Genomic DNA, 14025 nt, shown 5'->3' on the forward strand with positions numbered 1-14025 from the left:
TAGTTTCTAGAATGTGAACTTCTTTGTTTTATGGCACTGATAAGAGGATTATTGCCTAAATAAAATATTCCGGGGAGAAAAATTCTTTTCTGATTGGCACTATTGAATATAAGCATACCTGGAATTCTTTTGTATTTCAGCTTCATGTCTTTAACTAATAAGAGAGAATGCAGATGCTCTCTCCCTGCCTGAAGGCACATCCGTTTGATCTGCGTGTCTGAGAAGTCTCACAGAGAAACGAACCACTGATAGTTTTTCAAGGGCACGTCTTTTAAAAGCAGTAGTGTTTATTAATTTGTTCATTCAGAAGACATCTGTGGGCCCACCCTGAGCCAGGCACTGTGCTAAGACAGGGCTCCGCAGTAGACTGTTACTATGGGGGGCGTAGGTCTTAAGACTTTCTAAGGAAATTCTTATTATGTGACCCTGCTCTGAGGCTTGTGGAGAGCAGTGTGGTGTATTTCAGCTCTGCATAGAGAGTTCCTGCGTTTAGAGAGCTTTGATGATAACTGTGAGGTTGCCCTGTCCGGGGATGAACTCTTACCACTATTTACTGCCTCTTACTGGGAATGTTAACGTTTTATGGCTAAGGAAAACAGTCTTAGTCAGAAAATGTTGAACAGAAGTGGTCCAGGTCTGTGCACTCAATAAATAATTGAGATGTTCATTCTAGATAAATGCAGGTAAATCAAAATCAATTTCAGTGTCAAATGATTGTTGGTAACTACCTTGAATTGTATGAAATCTCCAACATAAACCCAGTTCAGACAAAAGGGTGCCATCTACTGGCTGACCCGGAGCAGCTCACGTTCCGTGTTTTAGCTCACAGCTCCATCTGCTGGCCTAAAAGGGAACGTGCTGAGAATGCTTAAAGCAGAGGCCTTCAGTTTCTTAGAAATATTTTGGATTTACTCTTTGTTCATAGTTATTAGGGAATTTCGTTTCATATAGAACATGTAGGATATATCAGATATAAATATAAATTTGAATTTTACACAATAGTGTGTCATTTAATCAGAGGATTCGAAAAAGGAGAGTTAGTAGAAGCTATCTTGTCAGCAGACTAAAGCAGATAGGTGCACCCAGGCTTTACGATGGGGCCCTGCCTGCCTTCCTGTAGGAATCAGTACAGGTTCACCCTGGCATCGCCTCGCCAGCTCCACCCTGCTGACCAGCCTGTGGGCCAGCAAGCAAGGCCCGATTGCTCACTATGAGTTCATCAGTTACTTTGAATTATGGTATTTTATCACCTGATTATGACTGAGGCAGCATTAATTTTATCACAGTAACTTAACTGTGAAAAGAATGAACATTTACTATGGGTTTATGGTCCCCTGATGCAGCTGTGCAAAGGATCCTCGGAAACTGACACGTTCAGGCCAGGTGAGTGCTCACCATGGCAGTATGATTAGATTGTTTTATTAGGGCAGATGTTTTAAGTTTAGAGAATACAGCAGTTGAAATAAATATTCTTCAGGGAGTAAATAAGGATCTCTAGTGATACCAACTGGTGGTTCTCCAATTATCAAAGAAAAAACCCTGCCACCCACAGTTACTTACATAGTACTCAAGAGCAAGGACTTGTTAACTTTTTTACCTTTTATTATTCATAGGAGGTATTGATACTTGAAAGGATTTCTCAAGAGGTTGAGCATATTTACAGTTAGACTATCTTGTTTTTTTCTCCCCTTGGAAGGAAATACATTAGATGTATAAATAATTCCTAATTGCTATGATTGGAAACTTTCTAGCTTTTTATGCCTGTGGGCTCATGTTCAACATTTGTTTGAGGTGAGTGTGTCTCACAGTCCTGGTCAGAATCATCCATTGCTAGTGTTTACTGTGGCTTGGAAATAGAATATATTCATGATGCCTGGTAGAGTTAGAATTTACACACAGTTTACTGTTGTTAACCTCAAAGGAGCTAAAACCTCAATAGTAATAAAACCATGAACATTCTTAGTTATCGTGAAACACTTTAAATTGTTCAGAGATTTAAATGTAAAAATTAACTTGTAAATGGAGGAAGTTTTGTTTTGTTTGTTTTTACCATGGGATAAAAGGTGTTTGTTTTTATTTACATATTGGTGTTTATTTTTAAAGAAAAATATATTTAGGACCTATCTTTTTTAAAACAAAGATGGCTTTTTTTTGGTAAAAATACATACTCCTTGTTTTAAAAAAAAATCTGTAGAAAGTACAAAAAAGGAAACAAAAGGCACCAGAAACCTACTGAGTTGTAATCACTTATTACAGTAGAAACATCCCGTCAGAGCTTCTTCTATAGGAGTATTCATATAACTATGTAAATGTTGCTTATTGTACTACTCTGGAACCTTTTTTCACTGAATAGTCATGGGAACGTCTTTGCACGGGAGAGTATATAAATCTCCATCACTTTTAATGGCTACATGGTACTCTATTATAATTTACTTAATCAGTCTCCTGCCAGTAGCATTTAGATTGTAATTTTTCACTATTAAACACCATAGTGAGCCTCTGTAGACTTACATCTTTTTGTGCTTTTTTTGCTCAAGAAATTTATACTAAAGACAGAAGATGTTATTGTTGAATCAGATGTTTTTGATATCTGTTGCTAAGTGGAAAGTTTATACAATTTAGAAGATATCAACAATGCAAAAAAGTTTCCCAGCGCCCTTGCTGTTAGTGGCTTCTGTTACTCTGAAATGTCTGCCAGTCCGATAGATGGAAGATGATCCCTCACTTCCTTTCCTGCGGCTCTCTGAGACCCTGCTGCTGTAAAGGCTTTCATGGAAATAATCCGGGACTGGAGTCCGCCTGCCTCTCCAGCCCAGTCTTCCGTCCTCATCTGCTTCCTTCTCAAGAGTCCAGGCCTCCTTTTCTTTAAAAAGCAAAAAGTAAAACATGTAAAGAAAACTCATGTTAAGTATTTCTCTAAAAATTGGCATCTGACTTTCCTATTCTAAGAAAGATCCTGAAAAGTAATATTATACCTTTCTGCTAGGACAATATTGGATGCACGTAAATAAAATTTTCTTTCTCCAGCTCTTTTTTGTAGCCACTGCTAGGTATACTTTCTATGTTAACATGTAGGCTTATTTCTTAATTACTTTATGACCAGCTTTGAGGGTTTGTGCTAGTTACAGTCAAATCTTCCTTTGGAGTTTTTGCTAATTTCAGTTTTACCAACATTCTGATGTATCTCGTATTAAGTACAATTTTTTCTACACTGTCTTTTCTCATTCATCTCAAATGAAACAAATTGTAAGTGAATGTTTGAACCCCATATGTAAATAAAACTATGGAAAAGCTTAGAAGTTTTTAACTTCAAGATATCTAAGAAGGAAATAGACTTTATGCTATATACTGTCATTGGCTTAGGTCACAGATTAAAAACAAATCTGAGTCTCCCGGTAAATTGTTTAATGATAGCCACTTGTGAGTGATCTGCAGGAGTCTGAAAGCGGCCGGAACATTTCCCTTCTGCGTTCTTGCCTGATCCGGTTTCAGTGCTTCCAGAGACCTCTACCAGCGTCTGCCCCCAGGAAGCAAGCTTCGCTTTCTTATTCTGATCACCATACGTCAGCAGACCCAGCCTCGCTCCCTCGACCTGTAGTCCTCACTAGAACCCCAGAACACAGAGTCGTCCTATCTTGCAGGGATAGTTCGCCTGTCAGGCTCCCAGGCCTTCAAACAGCTTAAGCATAGCAGAATATTTTCCTAGAATCATTTGTGAGTTAATTGGAAGTGGCACTGTGCATCAGTTAAATTCGGGTCTGAGGTGACAAGAACATCTCTATAACCCTTATTTCTCATTCCACTGCAGCTCTAATGGGCTTGGCGTCCAGGTGGGGAGGAGCAATCCATGCAAATATGGAGGAGCAATTTGGTGACAGAGAGGCCAAATCGCAGGGACTTGCTCAGTTTAGAACGGAGATAATGATCAATGTACTTTTTAAGGGGGCAGGGGGAGAGAATCAGCTTTTTTGGCACATTGCCAAGATACCTCTTTAAAAACCCACCAGTTTCCTTTTATAAGTAAAATAGGGCCCCAAGCATTTTATAAAGTGGGAATGTGCAACAATTATGAGGAAAGATAAGCTCTGCCATAAAAGCCTGCTTGTTCAAGGCCTGACACAAATCAGGCTTAATCACCTCAAGAATGTTCCCAGCCTTACTTCACTGGAGGAGAAGTATCCTTGTTTTCACTTGGGTTCTCTCTTCCTCTGTCCTTGTTTCTCATACTGAGCATAGAAAATTGGACTCACGTGAGCAGCTCTCTAAAAGCATTGTGAAGTGAAGACCTGATAGCATATGCTTTCCCCTTAAGCTTTGTTTAAAAGGTGCCTATTATTGGCTAGTCACTTAGGAATATCTAAAATTCTGTGGAAAAATTATTATATGTGTATGTTGATATATTTATATATATTATTATTCATTTGCCAGTATATCAGAAAACAGTGTTCTCTCAAATTGAATTTTTCTGACAAATATTTCTAACAATTTCAGGAAGAAATCTTATTTTTTTAATGTGCTATAAACATATATATATATATATCTTTCCACAATGTAAATTATGCTGAACATAATTTCGCTTTTTCTTGATGACTCAGATGTATCAGTTATTGTTTGCCTCTTGTGCTATTAGATGCTGGGCTTTTTATAGTTCTTTCTTCTTCTTTTTGGTAATTTTTCTTGTTCCTAGTTTGGCTCTTATTTTCTGCTTCCCACTCTCCCATTTACTTCTGAAAGGCTGCTGCTTTATTTTACACACAGTTATAATGAGGTTCCTTCCTTTGCCTTTATATTTTCTCCTTCACAGGCTTCATCCACATGCAGAAGGCTGCCAGGGCTGTGTCTCCAGCCCAGACCCCTGAGCTCCTTGCTCATAGGCCCACTTGTGGACACTGATGCTCGGATGTCCTGCAGGCATCACGTGTGTTCCCACCTGAACCGTCATTTACCCCCCACCCTGTCCCCACCCCACAGCCTGCTCCTGGATCACTAACAGTGAATGGCAGCATCATCCACAGAGCCGCCCAGACAGAAAAGCTGGATTCTCTTCATGACCGCACTCTTTCTCACCCCCGGATCTAATCAATCATCAAGTCTTACTCTCCCTGACCCCTACAGCCACTGTAGTTGGGGCACCTTCCTGCCCCAAGATTATCACAATTTTTTATCACAGTATTATTATCGCGAGATGATCACAATCACTCCTTCTCCCAGCCTCCCCTTGCCTCTGTACAGTCCTCTCTCCACACGACTGCAAGAGTGCTCTGGCCTTCGTCTTCCGCAGACCTCGTCTTCCCTCTCCCTGCATCTCCCCCACTCCCTCTGCCTTTCTGCATGTCACCGTGGGTGAAGGGTCCACGGTGCTCCCAGAGGCCCACCCCTGCCCCTGGGCATTCAGTCCTACCCCCGGTATCTGCCCACGGACCTGGCTCCCGTGCTTTCCTCAGCCTTTGCTGATGTCAGCTTTTCCCTGTGCTGCAGCATGTACGGACGTGCTCTAGTTTCTCCCACCTCTCAAAGTTCTCTCGATATTTCTCATCCTCCTCCGGCTACCAGCTCATCTGTCTGCTTCTCTTCATAGAAAAGATTTCCTGAAAGAGATGCCTGTGGTCACTGTCTCCACTTGCTCCCCTTTCTCTCCTCACTGCAGCTTCTTTCCCAGCACCCCCTGAAACTGCTAGTTTCAGGTCGCCAGTGCTACTTGTTGCCAGATCCCGGTCTTATCTTTATCCTTCTGTTACTTCACCTCTCAGCAGTGTTTGACACAGCTGAGCATTCTCCCCGCCATGAAACACTGGGTTTTGGCTTTTAGTCCCCTCAACCTCACTGGCCATTGTTGCCTGTCTCCTTTGCTGGCTCCTCCCCGGGCAGACCTCTAAACGCCAGAGTGCCCAGTGCTTCATACTTAGACTCTCCTGGTCTCCACCTGTCTCACTCCCTCGGGGCTCTCATCTAGTCCCTGGCATTTTAAAACAATCTGGACAATCTGATGATGTCCCAGTGTATAGCTCCAGCCTGGCCTTCAGATTTGCCTCGCAACTGCATGTTATACAGCTTCACTTGTGTGTCTTCCAGGCGTGTCGGTGGCCCATGTCCTAACCAGAGCTCTTGGTTCCTCACCTCCGCCGCAACTTGCTCCTCCCTTAGGCTTTCCCATTTCAGTAAATGCCACTGTCATCCCCCGAGTTGTTCAAGCCAAAAACCCAGCAGAAAATCATCTTAGACTCTCGGTTCCCTTCATTCCGTTCGTCTAATCCCGAGCAAGTCCTGCTTGTTAGCTCTGCGGCTAAACACCGCCCGGCTCCTCTCAGCCCTCTCCACCTCCATTCATCTTCTGCTGTTGAAACAGTTTCCTGTCTAATATCCTGGCCTCTTCTTTACTTCCCCTAGAATGTTTTCTCCACACGGCAGCTGAAGATATTTTTAAAATGTAAGTCAGATCTTGTCACTCCTTTATTTAAAACCCAGTGGCTCTGGCTGAAGAAGTCTGACAAGATGTGGCCCCACCTACCTGGCTGACCTCATCTTGAACTACCACAGTCCCCCTCCCATGCCAATCCCCACCCTACCTCACCCGGCCACACCCCCTGGCCTTGTTCCCTCAGCACTCCAGGCTTATTCCTACTTTGGGCCTTCTAGCTTTGCCCAGGAAACTCCTCCCCAGATGGTCACATGGCTGGCTCTGTGGTGGCATCCAGAGTTTCACCCCAAACTGATTTCACCTCCTCAGAGAAGCTTCCCCAGGCCATCTGGTCTAAAATAAAGTAGCCTCTTGACTCCCACCACTCCATTCCTCTCTGACATTATCCTATTTTCTTTTCTTTGCAGTGCTATTGCAAAATGAAATTATATTGACCATTTTCATGTTTTATTGTCTTTGCAAAAAGAGTATAAATTTTGAGAGAGTCAAGACCTCATTTATCTGGTCCCTTGTAGCCGCAGCTCCTGCAGCAGTGCCCAGCGCAGAGGAGGTGTTTGGTGAGCATCTCGTGGAGGGAATCTGACCGCTCTGCTTCTGCCATTTCAGTGGCTCCCTCTTCCCTTGAGAAGAGAGTCCAAGCTCCCGAAATGGTTTGAGTCCCTCTGGGATCTGGCCCCTGCTTGTTATTTAACTCACTGGGTCTCAGCGGGGGACAATTTTGACCACCCCTCTTCCCAGAAGAAAGATATTTGGTGATGTCTGGAGACATTTTGCCTGTCATAACTGCCGGGGTGCTGCTGGCATCTGGTAGAGGCCAGGGATGCTGCTGAGCATCTGACAACGCCTAGACAGCCCCCACAAAGAATGATCTGGTCCCGAATGTCAGTGGTGCTACAGTTGAGAGTTGAGCCATTTCTCTCATAAGCCTTGTCACACTCAGAGTCCCAGCCATGTGGAAAGGCCCTGTTCTTCCTAGCCTCTGAGCCTTGTCCTTGCTGATCCCCCACCCGGAGCCCTCCTTCCTCTGCCTGCTGTTCCCCGCTGCTGACTCTCTTCTCTGCCTCCACGGAGTCCTGAGGCAGATTGACTTTGAACCTTTACAACATGGAGTTAATCTGTTTTGGCAGTTTGGGGTTTATACAGATAACTTATGTTTCTACCTCAAATTGAAAGTAACTTCCATACACAAATGTATTTTTCATGTCAATTTTTTAGATGAATAAAGCTGCTGTTACTGAGGACTACAGCATGACTTCCATTAATCCAATCGCAGAGAGTGAATGGGGTGAATTAGTAAAACCACCTATGCAGTGAGAGCCTGTAGCCGTAGCGTTAAACTGTCTCAGTTATTATGATTTGGGCTGTTTAAACACGAACTAATGAATTTTAATCTTTTTGTTTTTCCTGTTTTCTCCCACATTAAAGTATTTGCTTTTCTTCCTGTTCAATGATTAATACATGCAGCTATTTTACAGTGCATGCAAACTATGTGATGCCTTTAAAGAACAAAAATGAGATTTGAGGGATTTATTGGGAGAATTTGCCAATTCATTGTTCTCACATTCGAATACCATAAATAGGAAGTTGATCACAGTGTTGCTTTTTGGATTGACATTCTGCCCTTAGCCTTCTCAGGAGACAAACCTTTGTGGCCCTGCATTGTCCTTCCCCAGCATTCCCAGTATTGGTGACAAAGGACGGTACTTCCAGATGCTGGGATTTGTAAAGGTCCCCACACAGGATTACAAAGTCATAGAGATTTTAATATCTATGAGCAATAGAATCACAGCTCACTAAATTGTTTTAAAACTACAATTTGCATTTTATGAATTTTAAATCACAAAGAAGACTTTTAAAATAATTGTGTTCAGGGGCCGGCCCGGTGGCGCAGTGGTTAAGTTCGCACGTTCCACTTCTCACCGGCCCGGGGTTCTCTGGTTCAGATCCTGGGTGTGGACATGGCACCGCTTGGCAAAAGCCATGCTGTGGTAGGTGTCCCACATATAAAGTAGAGGAAGATGGGCTGAGTGTTAGCTCAGGGCCAGTCTTCCTCAGCAAAAAGAGGAGGATTGGCAGTAGTTAGCTCAGGGCCAGTCTTCCTCAAAAGAACAAAGAAAAAAAACAAATAAAATAATTGTGTTCATATAATGCTCTCCTTGCATGCTAGTGAGTTTATAGCTTATCATATTATTAACACTGCTTTCATTGCATCTTCTTTTTTTCAAATCAAGGGTTTCATGCACTGATTATTTTTTAAAAGCTTTCCAAAAAACAAAACAGTTTAAATAACTTTAAAGGATAAAACTATTCTTTCTACCATTGCATATTTGTTTTCCTGGGTTTCTTGCACTGTAGAATTATCTTTTTGTTTGTTTTTTTTTGCTATGTTCTAACTTGGTAAAGGTAGATATTGGCTTTGGAATAGTTAAACTTTTAGCTTATCCATAGCTCTATCTGAAATTTATGCATCAGCCTTGCTAATAAACTCCAACCAGGCACCTACACGTTTTCCTTTGTTCAGAACTCCAGCTCCAGGTGGATTCTCCAGGCCTGCCTTTCGGTCTCTCTCACCGTTTAGCCCTCCAGCCTTACTTAACTCGGTTCTACAGTTATTTACTCACACTTTTCTACCACGAACATTTACTGAATCCTTGCTCACTTCCCAAGCTGTGTTCTAAAGGATAGGGATATGCTGGGAAATAAAAGGTGATCCCTTTGGAGTAACAAATTCGTAATTATATTTAATTGTGGGTGATAAATCCTATAATAGAGGTACAAAGTACACTGGTGGCATAGGGTTTTTAAAAAGTCAGTTTTTCTGGGGTGATTGTAGAAGTCTTAGGAGAGGATGGAATATCTGAACTGGACTCCTAGATAGAAAAAGGGCAGGGGGGCCTGGGGCTGAGAGTCCAGGTGGAAGGAGTAGAATGACTTGGTTGCGGCCACGCTTGGTCCAGAGACCTGCTAGTCATCTTCATTTCCTGTTTCCTCCCTCCTAAGTAGTGTAACCAAAAGTATTCTGGCATAAATCTGCCATCGGGTGCAATATTATACTGCATTTTGAATAGATAATTTGAGATAGGTTTTCTATTCAAAGGAATAATGAGCCACCTAAGATAGAAGGTCATTAGGGAGCTGTCTGGCTATATTTGGCTTTTCACATCTTGGGGTAGACCTCAATCTGCTCTGGAGTCATGAACATCTCTTCGTCTTTCTCAGTTCTCTCCTTCTTACCTCAAGACTTACTGTAAATAAAAAGCTGCTTTGTTTGAGGTATTTTTATTTTGAAGAGTTATTTTTCTCAAAATTGATTTAGTTGTAGCCAAGGGTTTGAAAAACTGAAGAGGCAGCTATCATGGAGATTGTATTTCTGAAGTGGTTGAAACTCTAGAAGGAAAATTACTGTAGAAAGAAGCCATCTAGCTAAGAGTCTTTATGCCCTTGAATTTCATCCTCAAGAACACTTACCTTGGAAAATAAGTCAAAGGAAGCAACAGAGGAAGAAGGTGGGAACAGGCATCAGGCCGAAACATTTCAAGTCACGACTGGGATAAAAGAAATGATAGCTATCAAAGTTAGTCTTTTGAAAGGATCCTCTATTAAACAAAGAACATTTTAAAAATTCTAGTTTTTAATTTGAAAAATGGGTACCATAAATCTGACCAGCAGAATGGAGAGAACTCATGCCTGTGGCGCTGTCATCATTTCGTGAGTCACAGAGCTTGTGGCTCCGCTCCATCTACGCAGGGTGCCTGGTGCCTGCTGGAGCGCCAGGGCATCACACTGGAGTGGGACTGCCAAGCGCCACTACTTGCCACACTTGCCCACCCCTCACCGACTCCTTTGCTTGTTGTTCCTCTCTTCCTGGACTGCATTTCAGAGGCAGGAAGAGTACGAATGGCTTTTCAAGTTCTGATTATAAAATGTTCATTTGGTCAAGATAGCAGTATTCTGAAACTGAAAATTTTTTTTTTTTTTGCTGACTGTGAGGGGGCTGCATGTACCAAGAGCCCCACTAGGGGAGAGCATATTGCTCTCTTAGAAGGAAAGGAGAGCTTTGAGGATTCATTACATGGTCAGAACTCTGTTTATAATTGGGGAGAAAGTGCCATTATTTTTATTTGGACTTTTGTAATTAATTGGGTTTATTAGGGTATATATTTCATCAGTTGAAAAGTTTTTGTTTCCTTAAAGACTTGAAAGAGGGGCTGGCCCCATGGCCTAGTGGTTAAGTTTGACACACTCCACTTCGGCAGCCCGGGTTCAGTTCCCAGGTGTCGACCTACGCCACTTATTGACAGCCATGCTGTGGTGGCAACCCATACACAAAATAGAGGAAGATTGGCACAGGTGTTAGATCAGGGTGAATCTTCCTCAGCAAGAAAAAGAAAACTTGAAAGTTCATAAGACTGACCAGAGAAATGCAGAGGAAGGTGAGATATACTGATGTTATGTTGTACAAGCTAATATTTTACTGCTTTAATCAATAATCTGATTTGTGTGTTGGTCAAAATTTGTCATTTTAAGGACATTTAAGACACAGTCATGCACCACATAACAACATTTCGGTCAACACCAGACCACATAGATAAGGTGCTCCTATGAGATTAGTACCATATAGCCTAGTGTGTAGTAGGCTATGTACCATCTAGGTTTGTGTAAGTACACTCTGTGATGTCTGCACAACCATGATCACCTAACAAGCATTTCTCAGAATGTCTCTGTCATTGAGCAACATGTGACTGTGTCTTCATTTCAACAGAAGGCTGCATCGCCACCTTTCTGCTTGAGAGGTCGTTTTTAATCAGGCCTCTCAATCATGAGCTTTCCTTTGGCATGAGAAAGTAGTAACAGCCTCTCCGTGTGTTTCCACTGTTGGACTAGCTCACCGTCAGCCCCTTCCCCTTGCCGTCAACCTCCTGTGACTTCCCCACACTTGTGGGTCATGGTAGTGACTGGCATAAAAAGCAATGAAATCCTTTCCAAATAGAAGGTTCTCAAACGGGATGCAACATAAAACAGAAGCCCCACTTCCCCAGGATGCAGGGAGACGGTGCAGGAGGCCATTGGGAAACAGAGCACACACGGCTTCTTCCCAGCAGGGATACAGTTCGGAAAATTTAACCTTATTTTCCTCTGTACTTAATGGAAGTATTTTTACTTGGCATTATGTAGTAAAAATAGAAAATCAATAATCTCAGGGATCTGGGTTGGCCCATGACACATGTTAAATATTGAAGAGAATTTGTGATTGTAAAACTTTAACTCCAGAATTCATTTGCTAGAGAAGCCCTTTTACTACCCCAGGCTGGTCAGACAGGAGACGGACCTCGTGGAGCCCCTTGCGAGGCCACGCGAGCTGGGCCCGCCGTACGCAGCCGCAGTAGTGCGCTGGGGGTTGCGGCCGAAGTCCCTGGCCTCGCGCAGACGCAGTAGCTGGCCGCGGGGCCGTCCAAAGTTCCCGGCCTCGCGCAGACGCAGTAGCGGGCTGAGGAGGCGGCCAACGGTCGCGGGCTCCCTGTCTTCGCGCCTCGGAGTGTGCGTGTCGCCTTCCCCTTTCCCTCCCAGCGCCGGTTCAGTGAGTGGCCATGAGCTGGGCTGTGGGCGTCCTGCGGGCCGGCCGGAGCGTGAACGCTGCGAGAGCGAGTTTCCTGTCCCCCAGGATGGCGCCGTGTCCCCGCCAGGCGGCAGGCGGCTCTCCCGTGGCCAAGGTGGCGACCGTCCAGCGTGAGCTGCTGGAGCCCTTCTCGTCGGAGGAGGCCGTGCGCCGCAGCAAGGTCTCGGTGGTGGGCACCGGCGCGGTGGGCATGGCCTGTGCCGTGAGCATCCTGTTGAAGGGCCTGAGTGACGAGCTCGCCCTGGTGGACCTCGACGAGGGCCGGCTGCGGGGGGAGACGATGGACCTTCAGCACGGCAGCCCCTTCCTGAGGATGCCGCACATCGTGGCCAGCAAGGACTACGTCGTCACCGCCAACTCCAGCCTCGTGATTGTCACCGCAGGCGCGCGCCAGGAGAAGGGCGAGTCACGCCTCAATTTAGTCCAGCGAAACGTGAGCATCTTTAAGTTGGTCATTTCCAACGTTATCCGCTACAGCCCTGGCTGCAAACTGATTGTCGTGTCCAATCCGGTGGACATCTTAAGTTACGTAGCCTGGAAGTTGAGCGAATTTCCCCAGAACCGCGTCATCGGGAGCGGTTGCAACCTGGATACCGCCCGTTTCCGCTTCTTGATTGGGCAGAGGCTTGGCGTCCACCCCGAGAGCTGTCACGGCTGGGTCCTGGGGGAGCACGGGGACTCCAGCGTTCCCGTGTGGAGCGGCGTGAACGTCGCCGGTGTCTCCCTGAGGGGTCTGAACCCCGCTGTGGGGACCGACCGAGACCCCGAGCAGTGGAGAGACGTCCACCGCGACGTGATCGCCAGCGCCTACGAGATCATCAAAAGGAAGGGCTACACGTCCTGGGCCATCGGGCTGTCGGTGGCCGACCTGTCCGAGAGCATCCTGAGGGATCTGCGGAGAGTGCACCCCGTCTCCACCGTGGTCAAGGGCCTCTACGGAATCACGGAGGAGGTGTTCCTCAGCGTCCCCTGTGTCCTGGGCGAGCGCGGCATCACCGACCTCGTGAAGGTGAAGCTGACGCCCGAGGAGGAGGCGCGTCTGAAGAAGAGCGCGGAGACGCTCTGGGAAGTTCAGGAGGCGCTCGAGCTGTGAAGTTGTGCGGAGCCGCCCTTCTGAAGTTACTGAAGAAGAAGTAGTAGTTGGGGGGGGGGGGGTATGTGTCACATTTTTAATAAACCTGAATTTATAAAAGTTGGAAACAGGAAGGGGGGTAGAGTGACTCTCCTGTTTGTTTAGCCCCCAGCTCTTCTATTGAGCATCGAGATGCTGGATGATACTTATTTTTTTTACAATTCCGAAGTGCATCAAAGGAGGTGTTTTTGTACCACTGATGTGCCAGTACTTTGTACATGTATGTAGTTGCCATTGGGCCCAAAAGAATGGAGGATGTAGGTGTTTCTTTTACCATAGAAATTCTGGTTCTTTTCATTAAGCACCTGTTAACTCTTTGTTCTGGCTGGATTATACCTATGTTCGCTTGTGTACTCTTTGTTACAAGTGGAAGCTTCTGTGCAGTGTAAAAATAAATGTACACGCAGTTACTTTTCGTAATGGAGCCTTCATTTCCCGGTGACAGCCCCTCACCTGGGCCTTGAAAAAGGCGGCAGAAAGGGAGCTGCAAGTGGGGGAGGCGTGTGTGCGCGGATGTGCACACACTCATGCACACATACGAGTGAAGCAGGATCATTAGGCTAAAATGTGAAAATAATACTGATCTGGTTGGTGGCTGTTTTAAACTGTTTCGTGCAGTAAAAATACAAGCGTTTAGAAAGATGCCTGACAGTCAGAGGTGGTACAGTTACTGTCGTTTTGGCAGAGAAAGGAAATGTCCCCAAATTTTGCAGTTACTAAAAATAAAGACTGAGTGAAATCATCGTAGAACCACCTCTGAGAACCTGACCTGTTGGCACATTAAGTCAAGAATCACATAATTGCTCTTATTGGGCTGGGTCTTAGCGGCACAGTGGGCCCTGGCCCTAAGGTGCTCCA

At 44.8% G+C, this 14025-nt stretch overlaps 2 protein-coding genes across 2 annotated transcripts in view; both read left to right on the forward strand.

Annotated features, from left to right (window-relative positions):
• The window catches only part of TMEM242 (transmembrane protein 242), a 30958-nt gene that overhangs the window by 11102 nt on the left and 5831 nt on the right, over window positions 1-14025 (forward strand). The window lies entirely within an intron of this gene.
• Window positions 9119-13577, forward strand: LOC103549313 (L-lactate dehydrogenase A-like 6A). The gene has a single exon (XM_008517575.2). It carries the CDS (start codon window positions 12007-12009, stop codon window positions 13126-13128), a length of 1122 nt encoding a protein of 373 aa, XP_008515797.1. The 5' UTR covers window positions 9119-12006; the 3' UTR covers window positions 13129-13577.

Source organism: Equus przewalskii, chromosome 32 (genome assembly GCF_037783145.1).
Source record: "Equus przewalskii isolate Varuska chromosome 32, EquPr2, whole genome shotgun sequence".
Taxonomy (NCBI): Eukaryota; Metazoa; Chordata; class Mammalia; order Perissodactyla; family Equidae; genus Equus; species Equus przewalskii.